This window comes from Eremothecium cymbalariae, chromosome 5, assembly GCF_000235365.1.
Source record: "Eremothecium cymbalariae DBVPG#7215 chromosome 5, complete sequence".
Taxonomy (NCBI): Eukaryota; Fungi; Ascomycota; class Saccharomycetes; order Saccharomycetales; family Saccharomycetaceae; genus Eremothecium; species Eremothecium cymbalariae.
Genome location: NC_016453.1, coordinates 837203 through 861135, shown reverse-complemented (window position 1 = coordinate 861135; position 23933 = coordinate 837203). Strand labels below are relative to the sequence as shown.

General features: G+C 38.6%; 9 protein-coding genes across 9 annotated transcripts; 4 read left to right on the top strand and 5 right to left on the bottom strand.

Annotated features, from left to right (window-relative positions):
* Window positions 1-57: 57 nt before the first annotated feature.
* Ecym_5415 (uncharacterized protein) lies at window positions 58-696 on the bottom strand (the record flags this gene model as incomplete). Its single annotated transcript, XM_003646938.1, has 1 exon — window positions 58-696. The coding sequence occupies one exon, from the start codon at window positions 694-696 to the stop codon at window positions 58-60; it is 639 nt and encodes a 212-aa protein (XP_003646986.1).
* Window positions 697-906: 210 nt separating this feature from the next.
* Window positions 907-4350, bottom strand: Ecym_5414 (uncharacterized protein; the record flags this gene model as incomplete). Its single annotated transcript, XM_003646937.1, has 1 exon — window positions 907-4350. The coding sequence occupies one exon, from the start codon at window positions 4348-4350 to the stop codon at window positions 907-909; it is 3444 nt and encodes a 1147-aa protein (XP_003646985.1).
* A 419-nt stretch (window positions 4351-4769) lies between these two features.
* Window positions 4770-6581, bottom strand: LEU4 (2-isopropylmalate synthase LEU4; the record flags this gene model as incomplete). The annotated part of the gene is made up of 1 exon (XM_003646936.1): window positions 4770-6581. One exon carries the CDS (start codon window positions 6579-6581, stop codon window positions 4770-4772), a length of 1812 nt encoding a protein of 603 aa, XP_003646984.1.
* A 1661-nt stretch (window positions 6582-8242) lies between these two features.
* Window positions 8243-9217, bottom strand: RGS2 (GTPase-activating protein RGS2; the record flags this gene model as incomplete). Its single annotated transcript, XM_003646935.1, has 1 exon — window positions 8243-9217. The coding sequence occupies one exon, from the start codon at window positions 9215-9217 to the stop codon at window positions 8243-8245; it is 975 nt and encodes a 324-aa protein (XP_003646983.1).
* Window positions 9218-11928: 2711 nt separating this feature from the next.
* MET4 (Met4p) lies at window positions 11929-13839 on the top strand (the record flags this gene model as incomplete). The annotated part of the gene is made up of 1 exon (XM_003646934.1): window positions 11929-13839. One exon carries the CDS (start codon window positions 11929-11931, stop codon window positions 13837-13839), a length of 1911 nt encoding a protein of 636 aa, XP_003646982.1.
* Window positions 13840-14056: 217 nt separating this feature from the next.
* On the bottom strand, window positions 14057-14908 carry VAM3 (SNAP receptor VAM3; the record flags this gene model as incomplete). The annotated part of the gene is made up of 1 exon (XM_003646933.1): window positions 14057-14908. One exon carries the CDS (start codon window positions 14906-14908, stop codon window positions 14057-14059), a length of 852 nt encoding a protein of 283 aa, XP_003646981.1.
* Window positions 14909-15733: 825 nt separating this feature from the next.
* POL1 (DNA-directed DNA polymerase alpha catalytic subunit POL1) lies at window positions 15734-20161 on the top strand (the record flags this gene model as incomplete). The annotated part of the gene is made up of 1 exon (XM_003646932.1): window positions 15734-20161. The coding sequence occupies one exon, from the start codon at window positions 15734-15736 to the stop codon at window positions 20159-20161; it is 4428 nt and encodes a 1475-aa protein (XP_003646980.1).
* Window positions 20162-20612: 451 nt separating this feature from the next.
* Window positions 20613-22760, top strand: AVT4 (Avt4p; the record flags this gene model as incomplete). Its single annotated transcript, XM_003646931.1, has 1 exon — window positions 20613-22760. One exon carries the CDS (start codon window positions 20613-20615, stop codon window positions 22758-22760), a length of 2148 nt encoding a protein of 715 aa, XP_003646979.1.
* A 323-nt stretch (window positions 22761-23083) lies between these two features.
* Window positions 23084-23797, top strand: MIC27 (Mic27p; the record flags this gene model as incomplete). The annotated part of the gene is made up of 1 exon (XM_003646930.1): window positions 23084-23797. The coding sequence occupies one exon, from the start codon at window positions 23084-23086 to the stop codon at window positions 23795-23797; it is 714 nt and encodes a 237-aa protein (XP_003646978.1).
* Window positions 23798-23933: the final 136 nt, after the last annotated feature.

Below are 23933 nucleotides of genomic sequence, written 5' to 3'. Positions count from 1 at the left end.
TCTAACATTATAATCACACTGTCATATAATGGGTTTATTAAATTATCATTTTCGTTATTACGTTACCACCATGGTGTCTATTTGGTCGTTATCGTTTCCATTTAGCATATTTGATAGCTGATTTTCAAACATCTTTCGATGACATGGGTTAAGTTGTATAATATTCTTAAAATGCCCTGCTGCAGTGAATTTCAATACACAATCTAAAGGGTATATACCCCCACCCAATGGATCCAGAAGTTTGAGCTTTCTAATTAATTGACACCCACTAGTTATAATAGGAAAATTGTATTTTGAATCCAATAAGCCGGTTCGTTTTACTGTTACTCCTATAATATACGCAACACAGTTGGACATACGCAATATATCTATTACTATATCAAGACAAATGTAATGTGGATTATAGAACACAACAAGGATATCTGTTTTACCGTCATGCCCTTGAATTATATCATGGAAATCTCCATTGTGAAACTTGCCTCCTATAAGATAGTTATGAGTCGTAAGTTTGTTACAATTTTCATCCGGAAACATAAAAGACTTGTAAAGGAAGGAGTTTTCATCAATCAAGTAGGTTTTCATACCTTCATAACATTTCCGATGGCGTTTTAAGCGGGGGTGGTAGTCAACTTTATTATTCGATCTGAGCGTACCTTGTGGTAGCATTGTCGCATCGCAGCTGCTTCGCCTTTTCATAATAAATGCACATTTAACGAAAAATATTGCTTAATTATCAATCTATAATTTAACAACCTACGGAACAAATCAAACAATGATGAAGTAATTGGTTCATCAGAATTCAGTAGTTAAAACAATTGTAGAGACGAAAACTTTTTTGAGATTTTCGTCCTTCATTTTCACTATACGATGAGAATGACAACGGTGAACCCAGACACCATTTAACCATTACTTTGGAGTGAGAGGCTTCCAAGAATCTATAGACAGCTTTTCTAGCTCAGGCTTCTTCTTTGGGACTACTGGAGGATGCCTGTTAGTTTTAATTGGACGATTTGTATTCAAACTCTCTGCGCTATAAGATTCTGTGCTGTCTACACTGGTTACCTTATCAGTGGTACCAAGTTCTGGGCTGATAGATTCTTCTTTTGATTTAGCACTGATATCACTTTTTAAGGAAAGTGGGCTATTACAGGAATTCTTAGGGACCAGGATAGAATCACTGAAGCCTGGGGGCAAGATACCTCTTCTTAATGGCACAGGGGGCGAAGAAGTTTTGACGGGACTGTTGGTGGACGTGACGTTTGAAAAAGTACTGCCGTTGTCGCTTGAAGATGGCAATGATTCTCTTGAAGTTTGTGATAGAGCACGTATTGGCACTGGCTGTTTGGTGGAATCCGTTCTATTCAAATATGGAAGACTGGTATTTGTGACAGTTCCACTGTTTCTGCTAACCGGGGGAGGGGGCGGAGGTGGAACTCTATTTCGAGCATTTGCGTTAGATCCGTTCTTCTTTTGTGGTTGAGTTAAGTGGGTTGGTGTACCACTAAATGGCGTGTTTGGGCTAGATGTCATGCTCAAAACGAAATTTGGCTCAAAATCCAGCAAATTAGATTCGCTCCAGTTGTTTAATGGATTCTCGTAAGTATCATTTTTCTCATCCATCTTGCCCGCATCAACATCAATTAATGCAATAGTGGTATTAGATGCCTGTTCTGGATGAGATTCTTTATACTGTAAATATAATTGTTTAGTCAATTTCATCTTTATTGCTTCATCAACGAAATTAACATCAGCTTTATAAGCAGAATAAACAGGTTTATGATCACTAAGGCAAAGTGCAACATCTCCATACGCCATGGGCTGAAGGTTCTTGCCTTTGTAAACAATTCTATCAGTCCACGATGGCGTGCGTGCCTTTTCAGAGGTATCGTAACGGTTTGTTCCATGATCATATTTGTAAGTTGGACAAAATTGAATCGAAGGCTCCATAAACCCTTTAAAAGAATAACCAGTACGCATTTCTTGTGTTAATTGGTCATGATTCAGCAATCCGTCAATATAGCCATCCTTTTTTGAGTTTAATAACTGTCTTACTTCTTCATTGGGCAATGTAATCCTATAATTTAAATCACCAATCCAAAAGATAGAATCATGATGAAGGATTTTCTTGGACCTCGTAAAGTTTACACCTTTAGTAATACTTTCATAATCGGAACGTCGTTCTTCAACGTTCGAAATACCCGCTGCTAAGTGACAATTTATAAAGCAAAAGGTTGTGTTTCCATATTCAAACCTGATAGCCACTGCGCCTTTATTACCTGTTATTCCACCAAAACCAGTCTTTTTACTTCCACCTTCAACACGTTTGATATGTTGCACATTCTTTGATTTGACAAAAAAGAGAATAAGTAATGATGACATTTGTTCAGCTCTTAACAAGAGGTATTTCTCTTCAAATTGATTCAAACAATCATTCACAAGTTGTTGCCAGAAAGTACTTTTGGAGTAATCAGCATTTAAAATCGAACCAGCGTTTAATTCAATAACCTCTTGCATTCCCAGGACAACAATGTCAGGTAAGTATTTGTTACCAATTGGATATAACCAATCGGTAATGTCGACTTTTTTTGTGAGGCCATTTACATTGAATGTTCCTACTAAAAGATTAATCTTCGATGACTTTGTGAACTTACTCGACATCGTAGCCAGCTTGGAAGTTACATACTCATTTATTGGATCGTATAGCTGAACTGGTTGTTGGTGAGGCAATCGACCTAGCAAACAATCAATATTTTGTTGTTTACTCTTGTCCATAAAGTTATTAATATACATTCGGCTAACCGATTTTGTTGCATCGGATAACGCTCCTGCAAGGGACATTTTACCCTTTCTGGAAAATGATGACTTCAAAGCATTAGTACCTGTATATATTTGGGATACTGCATCGCCGTGATCAGCCCATAAATTATTATGCTTTTGGAACCATTCATAATCTTCCATGCTGTTCACAACGTTGGACTTAACCAATTGGAAATCTTGCAAAAACAATAAAAAAGCATATCTGGACACAAATTGTTGAATCAAATTAGTTCTGTCCAAACAATCTAAACAATTCACTCTAAAAACCCCACGTTGCTTAGAAATCGCTTTCCCCTCTTTAACATCATAGGAAAAATAGCCATTTTCCAAAAGAGATTTCTCAATCATTGGTCTAATTCTGCTGGCAGCAGAAAAGCCTTGATCCTTTGTTTCCCTGTGAAAATCAAAGTCGGTCATAAAAACATTTTCACCCAACTTCAAATTTCTAGAGCGTTCCAGGTGACTTCTGTAACGTCTTGTTAACTCCATCTCTGAATATTTGGTCGACAGCAAGTTTACCACATGTATTGGACCGTATTTATCAACTAGCCTTTGGAAGTGTTCATCAAAAATTGGTTGCGTGGCTTCCACCGATCTTGTAATTTGCACTTTGGGATTAATTAAAGAAGTATCCTGTTCCCAAAATACAGGAACGCTACCTCTTATTTCAGTAAAAGAATAACAGTAATCATTTGAGTACATCACGAATTCTGTTTCTACAAAGTTAGCGACGTTAGCTTCATCGTCAATACCTCGGGCATTGAACCTTGTACCAGCGCGCTTCCAACTCTGCTTGGAAATTATTGTAAGCCAGACAGGCAGAGAACCAATGTAAGTTGGGAAAGTCTCGGCAAACCCACGGATAACGGTAGTTAGGAACCCTTCTTCATCCAAAACCTGCCTTGCTGGATCTTCCAATTTATCTCTGAAGCTAATAATTTCTTGCATCAGAAATGAATTCCACATGTACTCCTCTTGAAAATCATCAAAACTCAGAGAATGTGCATCTAACCCTCGATACTGCAATAAAGAAGTCAAATCAAAGTCTGAACTGTAATAAAATGATCCATTAGACAATAGTTTTTTCAATTCGTGGCATGGATGCTTAGCTACATTCTGTTGACTTGCATATTCATCCTCTGCAGTAGGAATAGAATACCCATTAGAATCAAACTCCACAAAATCCCATCGATCGTCATTCAAACAAAAGAAGTCAACAGCATAAATTTTGTTCACTGTTTCACCAGGTATTGGCCTGGCCACTTTTGACTTCCCTGTTATTGTGCAGATAAATATCTTATTTTCTATTTCAATTAGTCCAAGAAAGCCATAAACCTCTAAATTTGTTAATTTTTCAAACTTTTGACCTTTCAAATGTGATTTTGGTAGTAGTTCTATCGCACATAGGGGCCTGTTAGTGGTGGCAGCTGTGGGAGACGAGGGATCCGATTTTACTGCTTTAAAGATTAAGGCATACGACTTGGATACAATTGAAATCCGTCTCTCATGGTCATTTTGAGCTAGTATGAACATGCTGAGAATAGTTCGAATTGTGTGTAGTCAGTTGGATGCGTCGAACAATTCTAAATACACTTCAGTTGGGTTGTTTTATGTTTTCAATTCTGCATTCAAAAAAGTTCAATTTTTTTGACCTATCGACGATGTCCCCTTATTAAGATAATGACACAACGCCATAAAACAGGAATATATAAATATGGCACTGAGGCCTGCAACTTCCTTGATTGTACGTATATAGATGTAGATATAATGTGTTTAAGTCTCTTTCGATGTGGAAGCGGTTTAGACTGAATTGAATCAAAGAATGCACCATGCATAGAACAAAAAGTCTTAACAAAAAAGTTCTATTCATATGAACGATATCCAGATATAAAAAGAACATCAATAGTATATATTAAATAACATTAGCCCATGTTCTAAATTGAAAAGGCTAATTATTTTTTGGATAAGGTACTGGTGGAGAGGTCGCCAGTTTCAACTATGTTGTTAATGACTGAGATAATAGATTTTACAGAAGCATCGCCGACATCCTCAGAAACGCCAACACCCCATTTGACGGACTCGTCCTTGTCCGAATCGGTAGAATAAGCTAAGTGGATGAAGGATGCAGCTTTTGTAGAAGAGCCTGAACCCAAGGAGTGCTCTGTGTAGTTAGAAACACTAAACTGTACGTTAAACAACTTTGACATTGCATCGACTAAGGAAGAGATAGGACCATTACCAAAACCTTCAATCGGTAGAATATTGTCTCCAATTTGGACTTGACCAGTTAATACTCTTTCTTTTTGGTTTATCTTTACAACTTGATAGTCTAGAAGGACCAAATGAGTTAGTTTTGCTTCAAAGTTGTACGTCTGCTTGAACAACGCCGTAATATCCTGAGCCTTTAACTCTCTTCCTAGGCGCTCAGCTTCGTTCTGTACTACAGCAGAAAATTCGACTTGCATTGGTCTTGGTAGATCAAGTTCCAAGTATTTCAAAATCACCCATGCAGCGCCACCTTTACCTGATTGAGAGTTGACTCTAATTAAGGCTTCGTAGTTTCTACCAATATCTTTAGGGTCTAATGGCAAATATGGCAGCTTCCATACCAAATCTCCCTTTTCACGTCTCGAAGCAATATGTTTAAATCCTTTCTTAATTGCATCCTGATGCGATCCAGAGAACGCACAAACAACCAAATCACCACCATACGGCGCTCTTGGATGCACTGGTATTTTGTTGCATTGTTCTACGGTTTCAATGATGGCAGGTAGATCAGAGAAATCCAAATTCGGAGATACACCTTGTGTATACATGTTTAAAGCAACAGTAACAAGATCAACGTTACCGGTACGCTCTCCATTCCCGAACAAACAACCCTCAACACGATCAGCACCTGCCATGAGACCTAGTTCAGTAGCAGCAACACCACACCCACGGTCGTTATGCGTATGCGTGGAAATAGATACCTTTTCACGCTCGCTAATATGGGAAGAAAAGTATTCAATTTGGTCAGCATATATATTTGGAGATGCAACCTCAACAGTGGCCGGTAAATTAAAAATAATGGGATTATCAGTTGTTGGTTCCCATGCTGCTTTCACCGCCTCACATATTTCAACTGCAAATTCCACTGGCGTATCAGAAAAACATTCAGGCGAAAATTCATAACTCCACCTGGTAGCCTGCTGGCTTGGGTCATCTTTCGTCAAACTTCTAACAAGTTTTGTAGCCTCCACAGCCCTCTCAATCGCCTCCTCCTTCGACATATTGAACACCACATCTCTGAACGTATCCGAAGTAGCCAAATAAGTATGCACAATAGCATTTTTTGCACCGCTTAAAGCTTCAACAGTGCGCCTAATCAAATGCTCCCGCGACTGTACTAAGCATTGAATTGCAACATCATCAGGCGCGTTCTCAACTGCATACCTGGTAAAATCAAAATCCGTTTGAGAAGCAGACGGAAACGAAACTTCAATTTCTTTAAAGCCAATTTCAATCAACTTATGAAATAGCAACTTCTTCTGTTCGATCGACATTGGATCAGGCAACGATTGGTTCCCATCTCTCAAATCACTAGATAACCAACGAGGTGCCTTGGTAATCCGCTTATCAGGCCACTGTCTGTTTGGTAAGTTAATCCGACTAAATGGCTTATATTTTGAAGATGGATCTCTCAATAAATTCTTATAGGTTGGCTTATAAGGCGGAATACTACACCTAGGCGTTTCAGCCAATTTGGCCAATGTCTGTTTAAACATCATATATCACACTTGGTACTTGAAATTCTGTACAAACAAAACCAATTAACTGCTATAAAATCCAACTACGCATATGATCCGCTAAATCGAATAACCCAGTCCGTATAAACAGTCAATATAATACTTTATATATATATACTTGGCTAAATGACTATTACAATTTTCTGGAATGACTGAAAAAAAATCTTATTGCGGAGTAGGGCTAGAAGAAAGATGACATCGCTATATAGCAAACTGAGTCATATTCTATGCTCACCCCCCAACTACTACTAAACAGAATAAGAAAATTTGGCAATGCGATACACACAACAAAGATTTTAAACGCGAATTAAGTAGTACCTAGAATATGTAGGTTTTGATTGTAGAAAATCGTTTTCTTTCCTTCTATATACTGGCAGGGTAGATTCTGTTTGCAGGTGTTGGGTTCGAAAACGTTGCGCAGTAGGAATATGCATGCATATAGATTATATTATAGAATAGGATACTTAGTCACAGTTGGATATTGTAGTCCCATTTAAAAACGTTAGACATATTAGGGCATTGTAGATAAGAATAAAAGAAAAAGGAACATTAGTTCATGAAGGAGTAGGCTAATATATATACTATTACAGCCTGGTCTTTTTAACCAGGGGAGAGATTCGATGCATCTAGATAAAACGCTTAATTATATGAGTTTAAATGGAGACCCTCCCCCCGTATGATATCCGCGATGAGCTAGACGTCGTTTAATGTTTTTCTTTATTAAAATTAGCCCTTTGCCGTCTGGTCGATCAGTACCCGTTGTTAACTGCCTTCAGCAATATGTTGGAGAGTTGCAGAATTCGTAATCTGCAAAACTACTTTGAGGGTGGGATATTTGATTTCCTACACGGTAACCGTTATTTGATGATCTACTTTGAGTACGTTCGTTGTGAATCCGCGCGTCCAGCCAGCAAAGCGCAGTGTGTCGTAATTACTGCATTGCTTTGAGATGACGAGATTGCTGGCTGGCCGAAAGCGACGAAATCCGATATTGATTGTAAAGGGTCTATTCATTTTAAAAGTATACGATTATTGTACCAATTCCATTCGAGGAGGTTCATCGCTGTAACGAAGGTTTTTTTATCGAACCAAAAGACGGTGAACCTGGTATGAACGGTTTGGGATGTGGAACGCTTGGCCGGGTATTTCTGTCGCTAGTCTGTTATCCAATTACTATAATGATGGAGTGGGGGACTATTTTTCGATTGTAAAACCCAGTTGTTGGTAGCAATTACAACAGTAGTGTATTTATCAAATGAATATGGATATGTCATGCCAGAAGTACTTGTTCTCTAAGGTACAACAATTTTTCAAAAAAATAATAAAAAAGATTACAACCTGGAATATGTGACTACCTCCAACGGTAGTTTGAGTCTGGTTCTCTATCGTTCTGTTTCATAAGTGGCATATAATTTGGTGATACGTCAGTCATTATAACATGGGACATGTGTGCGCGTCAGTACAGTGCGCGGTGTGTGTTTTTTGAATTGCGCAATTTTGTTGATATCTTCCCTTCCTCCCTGCTTGCCTTACATTAAGTTTAATTAAGTTTCTCGGTGCGATCTGAGTTGTCATCTTTTGCCTACTGGGTCATGTCATTACTATTACTATTACGTCTAATTTTTTTAAAAAAATAAGCTTCAACTTGATGACGTGCTACTGCTGCTGCTACTCCTTCTCCCGAACTTAAACTTGCTAAAAATTTGCTTTCGGGTTTTTAGTTTGCAGGCCGTGGTAGCCGCTGTATTCATAAGTATAGAACAGGAAGTGTTTCTGGCGTTCCCTTCCAGGATAGCGACAGTTTGTGGGTTGCTCTTGGACGCCCTCAAAGAGGACACGGCGTTGTTGTGTAAGCCGGATAGAGCAGATGTGGACAGATGCTGCTGACGCTGCTTCGTCGAAATAGAAAGTCTTCTTGACGACGATGGCCGTGTGGATTCAGAGTACACCGATAAGTAACATTCATCATCATCGTCACTAACAGCACATTCGCTCATCCGTCGTGTTGTTCTAGGATCAGCATCCGAATTGGAAATTCTTAGTGGTGGTCTGGATAATGAGTTACGATGGTAGCGCGGCGCACTTTGATATGCCGAGGAAGAATTACTGTTGACAGCACTCCCCGCAGAAACAGACTTTTGATGGGTGAACGGCTTGAATTTACCGTTATTAATGTTGCAGCTATCCAAAAGATGTCGATGGAATCTAGTGTACGCATCTTCCAAAAGATTCAAAATATGATTCCTGGCAAGTTCGATTTGCTGTCTCTCGGGAATAGACTGGAGCGAGTAATGGTCATCAAATACTGTCCTAATACTTTCCGGAAAATTACACTCTTTAGGGGAATTCTGCCTAATGAAAGTGTCATATATCCGATTCCAATTTCCCATAGCTCGGCCTAGCTGCTGTTGCTCCTGAGACACAAATGGATCTGTCATAAGCCAGAATTGCAAGTTCTCATCACAATGTGTCTTCCTAAGAAAGTCATGGAACATCACCAACGTAGCTTGTAAAGGCAGCTTCTGCTCTTGAATGGTCACTGGCTCATTTTTGTTGTCTTGCCGCTGCTGCTGCAAATCTAATAATTCCTGTAACGTCGGTATTTTGTAACCCATTATTATTATATTATTATTATGATTATGATTACGGTTGTTTATTATTATATTGTAGTAAATTCAAGTCTAAACTTCGGCTCCCAAAATAAAATCAAACTAAAACAAACCAAAACCAATGCCAAATACAAAACAAATCCTGTGAGGTTTATATTCGTTTCTTCTGTTTGTTTTCTGTTTTGAATATATTATGCTATGATTATCCCTCGTTAGCCTTCGTCTTATGTTATTTGTCTTGTTAACCGCTGTCTATCTTTCTATCTAATACAACTCGTTCTAACTCTCTTGTCCCTCTTAACAGTGCCTTATGAAAGAAATCAAACCAAATCAAATCAAAAAAAATGACCGTAATAACAATAATGATGATAATAACGATAATTATAATAATAATATTTTATATCTAAAAAACAAAAAATCCAACCCGCTTCTCCCTAATAATATATCCAAAAAGAAACTGATCTTTCTCTCTTTCTGTATCTCCCCTTGCTTCTCAAACCCAATACACCAACTTAATACCCAAATATTACCACTTGTCTTTTCGTTCTTAAACCTCCCCCCTCTGCAGGCCTCAAAATTTCAACACTACTCGAATGTAGATAGATAATGCTCACGATGACAATATTGATGCCCTATATAAAATAAAATTCTCCTCCCAATTTTTTCCTGACTTTGTGTGCGTCTGTGTACAATTGATGAAAAAAAAAGTCCCTGCTTTTCCCAATATAATCCTCCAACAATCCTTTTTTATTTTAATTCCCAACTCAAAACGAAGATAATCAATCCTCCCAACCTCAAGCCTGTATATAATAACAGCTTTCCAATATTATTCTCACTTTTTTGTTTTTCTCTCAAACCATATACAATCAGCAAACTTCTTGATTCACTTTTAATAACCTTCTGCCTTTTGTTTTCTCTCAAAAACTCTCGAGAAATGAATAAAAAGCAATACTCGAGGTCAAGAGACTAGAAAAAAGAAACGATATTATACATCATAACAATACTTTAAATACGAAAATCTAACTTGTTTTACCAAAACAGAAGTAGATAATAATCTGTCTTGTCCTACTTACTATCAGAAACAGAAAAAACTGCCGCACATGTCATTCCTTCATTAAAATGTGGCGGAGCCTCTGCTACCGCATTTCAATCTCTGTGTTTCTTTCTGTCTTGTCCTATATTCTCTCTTTCTCTGCCTCTGCATTGTATGCCCATTTCTTTTTTTAAATTTGCTCGACAAAACCCATTCTTCCCCCTATAACCACCACCAGAACCACTGACATGCGTATGCTAGATACATTAGTTGTAGATTACCAGCAACGCCGCCTGTTTTGCTTGGAGCAAGACCCCTGCGGAAAACGATGGGAAATGGAAATTTTTGGGAAAAACTCCTTTCAATGATGATCAGTCATGAGGGGATCACCCTGTATTATGATTTTCGACTTTCTCTTAATTTTTTCTGTATGCGTGTGCAACCAATCTATCATGCACATCCCAAATGGTATATCTAAGCTAATAAAACTGATTACATAATCCGTTATAACAATAGCAATCTAACGATAAGGAAAACGAGACGATGGAGAAATACACACATACACAAACACATTTATTAGCGGATAGATAGACCATCCTCGAACATGGTGCTCGCGCACAGTTCTCTGGTGGATGTGGAATGTTCTCCATGTCTCTGTAGTCTTTTTTACTTCCAGCCGAATCTGGCGTTGTTACCGCGGTCCGGCCCATCGCGGCTCAATAGTCTTCGGACAGTGATGCCATGCCATTCCTTCTCTCTCTTTCTGGTAATTAATCAGTTATGGCCTAAAACATATAAAGTGTTTGAAACTAAGATATGTAGTATGACGAAATGAAAGGCTACTGTTTTCGTTAACAGTCGTATTCATCCCAGTAATGAGGAATATAGCCGATAATTTTGTCTCTTGCAAGGTACTTTTTTTACTGGGTGCTCTTCTTTTCTTTCGTCCAACAACACCATATTCTCTTCTCCTAAATTAGCCTCGAGACTAGAGAAAAGGGCCCTTTATTGCCGCCACGTAAGCTCAACCAATTTGTAGCGGATTGTTTTGTATATACTGTGTAAGCTATGCATGCTGGGCAGGGTGTGCACGCGCCTGTTTCGTCGGCCCGGCTGACGCGCGTCTGTCTTGTGACAGAGACCGGTCCGGGTAAGAGAGGCTGATTGAAGTCACGTGAGCAAGTGGCTGTGGACGGTGGCTGTACTTCGTTGCGTGATCGCACGTGACTAGCTAAACCAGATTTGAAAAAGCAAAAGGAGCCAGGCGAAAAATATGACGAATTTTCGTAAGAGAAAAATCAGGATTAGAATTGTAATAATATCGATCGAAGAAGCATATTAGAGCAGGAGAAGAGAAGCACAGAAGCAGAAAAGGGAAAAAGAAAAGATAGGACGAGAAAGGATAGATTCAAAGCAGTGGGATTAATCAACGTATAGTCGTAACTGGGATCTGTTGGCAGCAGGGCAGGTAGAGAAACCATAGTAATAGATAATTTTAAAGAAGAGACAGGATTGTAGGGTTTTGGGATTTATAAGTTGTTTTGGTTTTTGGATCGAGATAAGTGGTTTTATGTTTGTGTTCATTATAGGTGGAAGGGCAAAGGCAGAGGCATATTATATATAATAGAGGAAAATTGGAATTGGTAGAGACCCATATTGGTTATTTAGGGGAGAGAAGAAGGCCATGAGTTATAATTCTGCGCAGCATCATTTGAATAATTTGTTTGGGGATGGGAGTGGATGTGGAGATGGGGCCCATGGAAGGCCAGGGAATAGTCCAGATGTTCACGGAGGTTCTACTATGACGCCTGCCATACTGTTGGAGCAGTTGGCGTATGTTGATAATTTTATGACAGATCTGGATAACGACTTTTCTAATTTGGATGTGTTGTTAGATGGTAATGGGGTGCAGAATGAGGTGAATCTTGGTTTGTCCCTTGATGAGCGTTTGGCGGCAGAGTTGAGTGCGTTTGCGGATGAGAGTTTTATATTTCCAGATGAGGATAAGCGGGATAGGGATGGGAAGGATGACCGTGATGCTGACCAAGAAGATGACGATGATGCTGATGACGAAGGCGGCAGTAAAGAAGGGGCGCGGGCAGGCGAGTATCGTAAGCTGGGGCTGGAAGATAATGGGGAGATGTCTTCGATGAGAAAGGCGCAGTTTTATTCCGAGCGTCGTAATAATCTGTTGGCATCTCAGTATGATTATACTCGGCAGCGGTTGTCAAAGCGGCAGAATAGCGATGAACAGGTTACTCCTGGGGATGATCATGGTGGGTTTACAAACTTTGATATTGCACAGCAGCCGCAGCAGCCTGTCACTAACTTGATCAGAAATGAACAACAGGGACCGGAGCGGGCTCGGGAGTTCCGAAGTTCATCTTTCCCTAACGGCTTTGACCCAGCAAATTCTCATAACAATGCATATTTTCTGTCAAATTCTGCATATAATAGTTCTACTACTCGTAACGACGATTATACCCGGCGATTTCCAAATATACAGCTTCCAGATTATCCCTCAGTCCCTACTTCTACACTTGTGGCGTTGTTACCGAAGATTGAAGTACCTCAAGGAGCATATCAATCTTTACTGGGGGTGGGGTTTTCACATGATCAAATTGACGCGATATCGGCAATCATAGCTTACCACCAAACGCATGGAATGAATTCCCATAACAATGCGCTTTCTGCAGCCACTGCGGCTGCTGCAAGGTATGCTGTTGAATCCCCAGAAGTGGATTTAGCAAGAAATTACACAATGAGAGATCCTGCGAGTTACTCTGAATCTGGTCCACTGGAATCCCTGCGAAGAGGGAATGATGATGATGATAATAATAATAGCAATAGAAATGCTGGGCCGGGAAATTCCACTTCTAACCAGTATCCGTTTAAATCCTCGTTGGCTGATAATCCAGTCGCTCTTTTCTTGGATTTTTTAACCCATGGTGTAACAGACGAACAAACGTCTCAATCTTCGACTGACAATCAACCTTATAATCAGTCATCATCTAGACGGGATAATCGTCTAATTCAACACGAAAAATCGGCGGTGAACGATTTAGATTCCGATTTTTTTCTTTTAGAGGGCCGTAAATCTGATAGGAAAGAGAGAAAGGATAGTGGTGATAGTAGCGACTCTCGTGATCTGACCCCATTGTTTAACACCGGAGATACTAGTATATCTAGTGTACCAACTTCCCTGTCTACAAATTCTAAGAGCAACAAAAATTCGTATGCCCATGTATATCATGACGATGGAAGTGGTAGCTTGTCAAATCCAACACGCCTTGATCGAAATGATAAACACAACGGCTCGGTGAACAACGGTAGTTCAATAAAACGCAAGACTGGTAGTGGGACTCCGGCAAGCAGTAGATCACATTTAAAACGTAAGCAAAAAGAAAAGGAGTTAGAAACATCGGTTCGAGAGTTAAGCGAACTAGCAACCACCTTGAAACAGAGAATTCAAACTCTAGAGATGGAAAATAGATTGTTAAAAAATATAGTAATGGACAAGGGTGAAGTTGAAGGCATCAAGAGAGTGAAGCGCGTAAAACGTGAATCAGTCCATGAAATACGCGAAGACAAGTGATTTTGTTATTTTTCAGCTTTTTGAGTGTTTTATTTACTTTATATATATATATATATATATATATATTTATATTGTATATTATTATTAGTACATGATCTAGTTGTTTTTAGGGTAGAGTAATAATATATGATGATGATGATGATGATGTCGTATGCATGTTAGGAGTGCCCTTTTTGTTTTTCTTATCGTTTCGAAACACCACACATTATGTGTGTTGTCAACTAATAATAGCCAATATCACCACAAAAGTTACTACTGCAATTATGCATAACGTAAGCGTACCACACTTGTTGCGCTGGCGTTGGTATTTATCTGCTTTGCGTAGCTGTTGATTGGCATTCTGCAGGTTTGAAGCCAAGCCATTAATATTTTGATCTATAGTGTTCACATTTTGCCCTTGATCTTGAACCAATGTGCCAAGTTGCTTAAATATTGCGTTGACGTCTTGCACCTGTGAATGGATTCTGGTGATCTCCTGGTTTCTTACCTCCTGTATTAATGTATGGAAGTCTAGCTCATCTTGTAGAACATGTTGCTGTTTTTTGGCCTGCACCTGTTGTTGCAAAAGTGGGGTTCGCTCATCAGGCCTCACTTGAATGGAAACATAGCTGTTATCGTTCGTCTCATCAAACGTAGTAGGGTTACTAGGAACCGCAGTCAAAGTAGCATTCTCTAAAGTAGTCGAGACAGAACCTACTTGCGATTTTTTCTTGTTTCTTAACGTATAATCCATCTTGCGTTTCTGATACTCTCTCTTCAACTGTAGCAAGTCCAAACTTAACCATTGTAAATCAGAAACATACTTATCCTTCGATAAAAGCTTGGAATTCGATTGTAAAGTATCACGCAACTCCTCACACAGTGGTATTTCCTTCGTTTCGATTAGAGTTCGCAAAGCTTGCTGGTCCCTAGACGTCCCAAGTAGATTTACATTCTTTTGTAGATTCTGGATATTTTTCGAAAAAGCAGTAAGCAACATAACAATCTCCTTGTCTTGCACAGGTGTTGGCGAGGGTAAAGACCTGGCTTCACTGTCCCTTGGATCTGATTCAAGGTCCAAAAATGACATCCTCAAAAGATATATGGGATCGCAAGCTACCTGTAAAATAGTCCAATAACAAACAAAACACTATAATCCTTATACCGACTTGACCATAATATCCATAACATTTATGTTACGGAGAACTTATCTACAGTCAACAATAATGTCAAACAAAAACCCCCAAAAAACCTGGTAATTCCAAAGAAGGAGCTCTAAGTTATGCGGGTTACGGATGCAAACACTTCAACTGGTTAGTTGTTGGCTTCTAAAAGATAATACGCAACCAGAAACAGTCTATCAAGTTCGATGCACCAGGTTTAGTGGTTGGGTTGTAGTAGGCTGCTTTCATCTGAAAAATCACTTCATTCAATGCCTACTTATACTATATATGTAGTTGGCGGAGACATAATTTGTACATAGTCACTAAAAAGAATCCTTATTGGCCTGGGAAACAACCCATCACATTCTCACAATGCTACTGTAAGACATCGTGGATGTTGTTGCAAATCATAAGACGAATTTTAATATGTTGCATATTTTGTGGAGCCTTAAATCGTGTTACCTGCTGTGATACTGGGGTTCTTGTGCTTCTAGTGGTTGTTGGGTTAGGTTGAAGTTGACGCCAAAGCGTATTCGAAATATAGGTCACGTGCCTGAGATTTCCGTGTTTTAAAAGTTTTATAAAAAGATATAAACGCGTAAACATGTTTTATAAGCATCAACTTTATATTAAAGAAATTCTGGACGATCAGAGTTTGGGGTTTGGAGTTCCTTCATCAAGTTTTTTGGTATATTAGCAAGGTCAGATAGTGTTTGTAATTGTGGCAGGGGGGATTTTTTGTTTTGAGGAATATGAGCTCTAAGGACAAATTGAAGCTTCTCAAAACGTTGACAGCATCTAGGGCCAATAAATCCAGTAAGGAGTTTTTGGATAAGGAGCTAGAACTTGCTGCTGAAAGTCAGGTTTATGATTTGGTAGATGAAAACCAATTTCGTGAACGTAATAGGAAGGAATTATTACGGGATGATTTTGTTGTCGATGATGATGGTAAGGGTTACATTAATAAAGGTATTGATGAATGGGATGCGCGGTATCAGGAAGATGATTACAGCGATTTTGATGATGCCGATGCTGAAATTCGGGTGAAGGCACAGAGGGTTAAGAGTACTAAACCTAATGTTATTAGTGATATGATTAACAACGTTCAAAAGTCGAGGGCTGCAGTATCTGTACAGAAAAAGCCAAAAAAAATCAATGCAGATGAATTCGATGACATTTTAGAACAGTTTGATTCTGAAATCGTATCGGCGCAGCCGAAGTCTAGCACATTGATAACGGGGGGGATGAATGGATTTAATTCTGAAAAGAGATCTAGGCCGTTGGGTACGCCTGCCGTTCAAAACAAGAAGCCTAAACTAGATGATTCATTTGATAACATTAAGGAGGTTTCTTCTATGGATTCTTCACCTTTAAAGTTTAAAAGCAAACTGCAGCAACGTGCAGTTAACACAGACTCGGTTGATGAGCCTGGATTGAACAATGTTGCGAATAACATACAGAGTTCTCCGGTGGCAACAAAACCTAGGTCATCTCCCTTAAAAAATGAAGTATTTGTTATAGATGATCTTCCATCTACTTCGAATGCATCCTTCGATGACAATGATAGCGACGATGATATTCAATTTGGAAGAAGAACTGTAAAGACTGTTGCTTCAGATAGGAAAGTTACATTCACTACTGCAGTCCCCAACAGTTCTTCGCCGCATGTAATCGCACATGGTACGCCATTTGATCAAAATATGCAGATTGCCGGCAGTGGTATTGCACAAGTAGCTGTATCTGGACAATTGGGTAGCGTATATACTGAAGACTCTATTGTTGATGGGACAGATAACTCCTTTAAAATGTTTTGGGCAGACTTCACAGAGTTGGACAGCACTTTGTTATTGTTCGGCAAAGTTAAAACTAAACATGGAAAATTCATATCTGCTATGGTTCAGGTTGCTGGTTTGCATAGGGAATTATATTTTCTACCCAGAGAAGGGAAAACAACCATGGAGGTCCATGAAGAGATTATTCCACTACTTTTGGATAAATATGGTTTAGATAATATACGTGCCAAGCCCACAATCAAGAAATATGCATTTGAATTACCTGGAATACCAAAAGAAGCAGAATACCTTAAGGTGTTACTTCCTTACAATACTCCAAAATGTAAAAACATGACAATTCCTGCTGATCTTTCAGGGGATACGTTTTATCATGTGTTTGGAGGTGGTACTAATATATTTGAAAGTTTTGTTCTACAACAGAAAATAATGGGCCCATCATGGTTAAACATTCGTAACGGTGACTTTAATGAGTTGCAGAATGCTTCTCATTGTGCTATTGACGTATTTATTTCAAATCCTCAAGATATTGTTCCTATTCAAGAAAAGTTGGAAGCACCTCCATTGAATTGCGTTTCTTTAGCAGTACAGACCATTATGAACCCAAAGGAAAATAAACAAGAACTTGTGAGTATTACTATGACTAATTACGATGCCCTACCGCAGGAAAAACCAATTCCAGATACCATAAAACCAAATGAGGTTGTAACACTAGTTAGACCACTTGTAGGCTCGACATTCCCCCCTGGATTATCCACATTGAGCAAAAAGGAGTTACCTGGAATGGTCAGAATGTTCAACAATGAAAAGGCTATGTTGAATTGTTTGTGTGCGATGATGAAAAGAAATGATCCAGATGTTATCATAGGGCATAAGCTTGAAAGTCTCACTCTTGATGTTCTTTCTCATAGAGCATTCGAGTTAGAAGTTCAAACATTTAGTTCATTTGGGAGGCGCGTGAGAAAGTCATGGCCCGATAACTTTGGTAAGAAAAATGCTAACTTAGTTAAGTTTCATGTTAGAGATATATTTTCCGGTAGGTTGCTTTGTGATGTATCGAATGAAATGGGTCAATCTCTCACCCAAAAGTGTCAGAATTGGGAACTAACAGAAATGTATCAAGTAGCTTGCCAGAAGGATCACAAGGCGATTGAGATCAATTTTAATGATGTTAGATTTCAAGAGGACGTCAGTCTTTTCGTATTGGCCTTAAAGGAAAATATTTTTGCTTCTAAAATCGCAGCAGAGATTGCATTCCGAATCCAAATTTTACCGTTAACAAAGCAGCTAACGAATTTGGCTGGTAATGCCTGGTGTCAGACTTTGGGTGGTACCAGAGCCGGTAGAAATGAATTCATCTTGTTACATGAATTCAACAGAAGCAACTACATTGTACCAGATAAAGAGACCAAACAAATGAGAAATAGTAAACAACATAAAGCGAATGAAACAACAACTTCTAATGATGGTAACCAAACTTCAGCTTCTAATAAAAAGCCCAAATATCAAGGTGGTCTAGTTTTTGAACCAGAGAAGGGACTGCATAAAAATTACGTGCTTGTTATGGACTTTAATTCCTTGTATCCATCAATAATTCAGGAGTTTAATATTTGTTTTACTACTGTTGAAAGGGATCCAGGGGATATAGAACAATTGCCGGAAGTACCACCTAGTGGAATTGTACAAGGAGTTCTGCCAAAGCTTCTTGCTAATCTGGTTCAGCGCCGCCGAGAGGTTAAAAAGCTAATGAAATTAGAAATAGATCCTCAGAAAAAGGCTGAATGTGATATAAGACAACAGGCCTTAAAGTTGACTGCAAATTCTATGTATGGTTGTTTGGGTTACGTCAATAGTAGATTTTACGCTAAACCCTTGGCAATGTTGGTTACTAATAAAGGTAGAGAGATTTTAATGAATACTCGACAATTAGCAGAGAGTTTGGCACTCTCAGTTATTTATGGTGATACTGATTCTGTGATGATAGATACGGGCTGTGATAATTATAAGGAATCAGTGAATATAGGTGAAAACTTTAAAAAATTAGTGAATGAGAGATATAAGTTGTTAGAAATTGATATTGATAATGTCTTCAAGAAACTATTATTACATGCTAAAAAGAAATATGCAGCGCTTAATGTTGGATTTGATAAATTAGGCAATGAAACTTCCTCCTTAGAGGTGAAAGGGTTGGATATGAGGCGTCGTGAGTATTGTCCGTTATCGAAGGAAGTGTCAACACAGGTATTGAATACAATTTTGTCTGACAAAGATCTGGAAAGTGCGTTACAAGAGGTGTATGAATTCATGGAGGAAATCAGGTCTAAAATTGAGAATAATGAGATTAGGGTGGATAAATATAAAATTAACACAAAGCTGTCGAAGGATCCTAAATCATATCCTAATGGTAAGTCCATGCCGGCCGTCCAAGTTGCGTTGAAAATGCGAGAGGCTGGTAAAGTCATCAAAGCTGGCAGTGTTATTACATTTGTTATTACAAAAGGCCCTCAAGGGAAAGATTCTACCGATAGTTCTAACAGTAGTCCAGCAGATAGGGCTTATCCGTTACATGATGTCATGAATAAACGAAATGAACTAGCCCCTGATCCAAAATACTACCTAGAAAAACAAATATTTGCTCCAGTAGAGAGAATATTAGAAAGAGTCGAAAGTTTTGACATTGTAAGATTAAGTGAATCTTTAGGTCTGGATAGTAGGCGTTACATTAATCGGGTTGGATCGGGGGGTGAATTAAACGGAGGCAGTTCTTCTAATCTACAACCACTGGAATCCACCATCAGTGATACGGAAAGATTTAAAGACACAGAATGGTTAGATATAACGTGCTCTATTTGTCAGCACAAATTTCCATTCGGTGGCATTACTGCCTCTAATCATTATCAATGGACATATAACGGTCTCCAATGCAAGCATTGCGACCACTTATTTTCTTTAATTGAGCTTACTTGTCAGCTAGAAAGGTCGATCCGATCACACATATCCTTGTACTACGCTGGATGGCTTTTATGTGATGATCCGACATGTAATAATTTGACCAGACAAATAAGTGTGTTTGGAAAGCGCTGTTTGAATGAGAATTGTACTGGGGTTATGAGATACCGATATAGTGATAAGAAACTGTACAACCAGCTCTTATACTTCGATTCGTTATTTGATATTGAAAAGAATAAAAAGCAAGAATTAAAACCGCTCTATCTACCGAATGATGCGGACATTCCAACTGATCTGCTTAACTCTTCTCAAATTGCTGCCTTGTCAGAGCAAAATCGTGAAACGTTCAATATCAATCGTAGCGTAGTCCAAAAGTACCTTGATCAATGTGGTCGTCGTTATGTGGATATGGGTGATATATTTGACTTTATGAAAGCTTAGAGAGCTTGGTCACATGTCTGCTCTTCTTTCAGCTGGCGATGTTGTATACTTAGGTACTATGGAATATATTTTGTCGCACTGTAAAAGAGTTGTTGATTATATGTTTCAATAACTACTTGTTACGTAAATTTAACAAGATGTTCTTGCGCTCCTTAATTTCCTATTGGATAGTGCCTATAAAATGACAAATTTACGCAACTTTAATCGTTACCACTTGCAATTAAATAATAAACAAAGAGAATACGTAGACTTTTAGAAGTGCCTTGCAACCATTTAATGAGTTAAGATCAATAAGTCCACCCTTAATAATATATCGACATAGGTCCTTTAATTTCACTTTTTAAAATTTGTCGTGACACGTCTACTAATCTTATGTTTTCAGGTTTCATCTTTAGCCACTAACTCAAGTACTAACTTAACGAGACTAAAGTTGCAAGGTCAGTGAAGAATCATGGAGCCTAACGAGAATGATAAACTGGAAGGGGCGTCCTCTAATATTGCTATTCCGTTTCTACCACGGAGAAGACAATCTACTTCTATAATGTCTGAATCTGTTCTCAGCCGTAAGTCGAGTGCCGTTATGGGAGCATCATATAGGTCGGGACCGGTTATGAAAAGATTCACAGCACCAGGGCAGTCACCACCAGTAGGCGCTAGGAGTGTTGAATCTAGGGTGCTTGTTGATATTGGATCACCAAACTTTAAAACTATTGAACAAAAGCAGCAAGATGAGATCGTGAATTCGCTCAGAAATTACTATTTGAATGACTATATGAGTTCTAAGAGAAAATCCTCGACTACTTCCATGAATAGTGTTCCAACATCTACCTTAGATAACGAGGATGCTATTGAGGATTCAGGAAACTCTCAAGATGATTTTATACTTCATAAAGACCCTCATTTGAACACCGTTGGCGGTGATATTACTAGAGAACTATATCGCATTGGATCCAAGAATGGGCAAAAGCGGAAAACCAAGAATAGATCATATGACGACTTAACCTTGGTACTTGAGCCTCGCCGTGGATCTACAGCAAGTGCTCTCAACGTGCCTGGTGGATTTCGAAGAGAGTTCATTGTCAGTAAGATCAGAAAAGATGTGGGTATATTAAGTGAGGGTCGGACCGCAGTAGAAAGCTCTTACACTTACAATAATATAGACAAAGTGCCATTTCTAACAAGAAACTTCTTGGAATTTCTATATGTTGATGGGCATTTCGCGGGTGAGTCTTTTGACGAGGAATTTGACCTGGTGCAAACATATTCCAAAGTGATTGACGAAACCACGCCCCTTTTATCTGGAGATACTGAAAGACTACATCCAATCACAGTTAGAGTTAAGACATCCACATTCAAGGCTTTCCTTTTGTTAATTAAATCGTTCGTCGGTACTGGAGTTCTATTCTTACCCAATGCTTTTTCCAATGGTGGGCTAGCATTTTCAATTATAATGCTATTCATATTTAGCGGATATTCTTATTGGTGTTATTATATTTTGGTGCGTACGAAAGTGTCTACAGGGGTTTCATCGTTTGGTGATATTGGAGCGATGCTTTATGGCCCTTGGATGAAATATATCATTCTATTCTCATTAGTATTCGCCCAACTTGGGTTTTCAAGTGCATATGTTGTGTTTACTTCTAAGAATCTCATTGCGTTCATACAGAACGTGTTCCATTATCCAGATATTCCAATGGCTTATATGTTACTTCTGCAATTGATAATTTTCATTCCGTTATCCTTTGTGAGGAACGTCTCCAAATTATCACTATCATCATTGCTGGCGAACTTTCTAATAATATGTGGACTTTTCATTGTCGTGTTATATTCCGCAAAGCACTTGATAGTTGACCTATCTTTCAAGCCTGAAGAAGGTGTTATATTTTTATTCAACTCCAAAAAGTGGACTTTGTTCGTAGGAACAGCAATATTTGCCTATGAAGGAATAGGATTGATCATTCCTGTCCAAGATTCTATGGCTCATCCAGAAAAATTTCCAATGGTTCTAGGTTGGGTTATCATTACCACCACTGCTCTGTTCGTTCTTGTTGGCTCATTGGGGTACTTAGCCTACGGTAAATATATTCAAAGTGTTATTTTGTTAAATTTGCCACAAAAAAGCTTGAGCGTCAATCTCATACAGTTCTTCTATTCCATGGCTATTCTCCTATCTACACCTTTGCAGCTTTTCCCAGCTATCGCAATCATCGAGAATAAAATATTTCCCAAATTTACCAAAATAAACGTTAAACCTCAGGGTCTGCCCTCTTACAGTTTGATTCCTTATTCGGGTCGATTAAATTGGAAAATAAAATGGACTAAAAACCTTGTTAGGTCAATAATTGTAATATTCATAATCACCCTGGCTTACGTGGGGGCCGATGATTTGGATCTTTTCGTGTCTGTTATTGGATGCTTTGCCTGCATACCATTAGTGTACATGTATCCACCGTTGTTGCACTTAAGAAGCTGTAGCAAACCACAACACATTGCAAATCCTACATACCGAACTCTATTTGCTGTCATTTTGGACTATTTTTTGATTTTCTTTGGTGGTGTCAGTGCGTGCTATACAACATACCAGTGCCTCGCCGGTTAAAATGAGAAGATTTTCATCTAAATATATCCTGTCAATTTCTCAACTTTATTTATTTATTTTATAAATAGTTGAACTCTAATTAATTACCTGTTATGAACGTTAACTTGCTCCTCTTCAAAGTATTAACGACACTTCTCTTAAATCCAAGCCAAATGAGCTCGAGTAATTACAGATATCAACTATCATTTTTAACGTTACATTTATTGGACCAATTAAAGAATAAAGCAAGCTCAAGCTTTTTCAAATTACCATCGCTCTTGGAAATGACAACTCTCAGAAAGGTTATTAACCACGGGTGACACAATTGATTTAATAACTTAGTTATGGCTATTAACTTTTATGAATATGATGAGACTACGGATGTATTAGGTACTCCTTTGATTCCAGACGTCATTTTGAAAAGCAACTTAAGGGAACTGACTCTACCAACAGGTAACCAAGTCTTGGAATCCTTACCACTTACAAAGTGGTTTTATGAGACAAGGTCCAGTGTCATAGAATCTGCAAGGTTGTATAATGCCGAGTGGAAAACCCAGCAGAGTGCGGCAAGAAATGAGCTGGACAATATTAAGAAGTACTGCCTTAAGAATATATTTGTAGACTTCAATGAATTATACCATCTACCACAGACAAATATTTTGACATTGTGTTCTTACTTTGCGGGGAGGATTGTTTCCAATAGTAATAACTGGGGTTTGTCGAAAGGCCGGTGGTCGACTGCAATTAGTGGTAATGTTCATCATCCTTCATTTTTAGCCAGAATGTTCACCTGCATTCCCTCCAAAGTGCTACTTCCTTGGGTTTTAGCAGGTGCAGTTTACAAAAACAATGCACCCAGTTCGTTTGGAAATGCTGTTCACTGTGTTGAAACTGATTTACTTCCACCCGATTTTGTAACACAATATCGTTCAGCTTGGCAGCAGTATTATGTAAATGGGCTGAAGAAAAATGCGATGAAAGCTTGTGCTGCATCAGAGGACTTCCTGCAGGCTCAGATCAGGAATTCCAGGGAATTTATCATTGAAAGAACATCTTGAATGTTAGATAGGTGGGTCCTGAATGAATAGTAATATTCAGTTATGATACAAAATTTCTCTTAACATCTATAATGAACGTTGTATATATATATATATATAGTTTAAAATAAAACTGGATGAAAAACGAGTCCCTAAA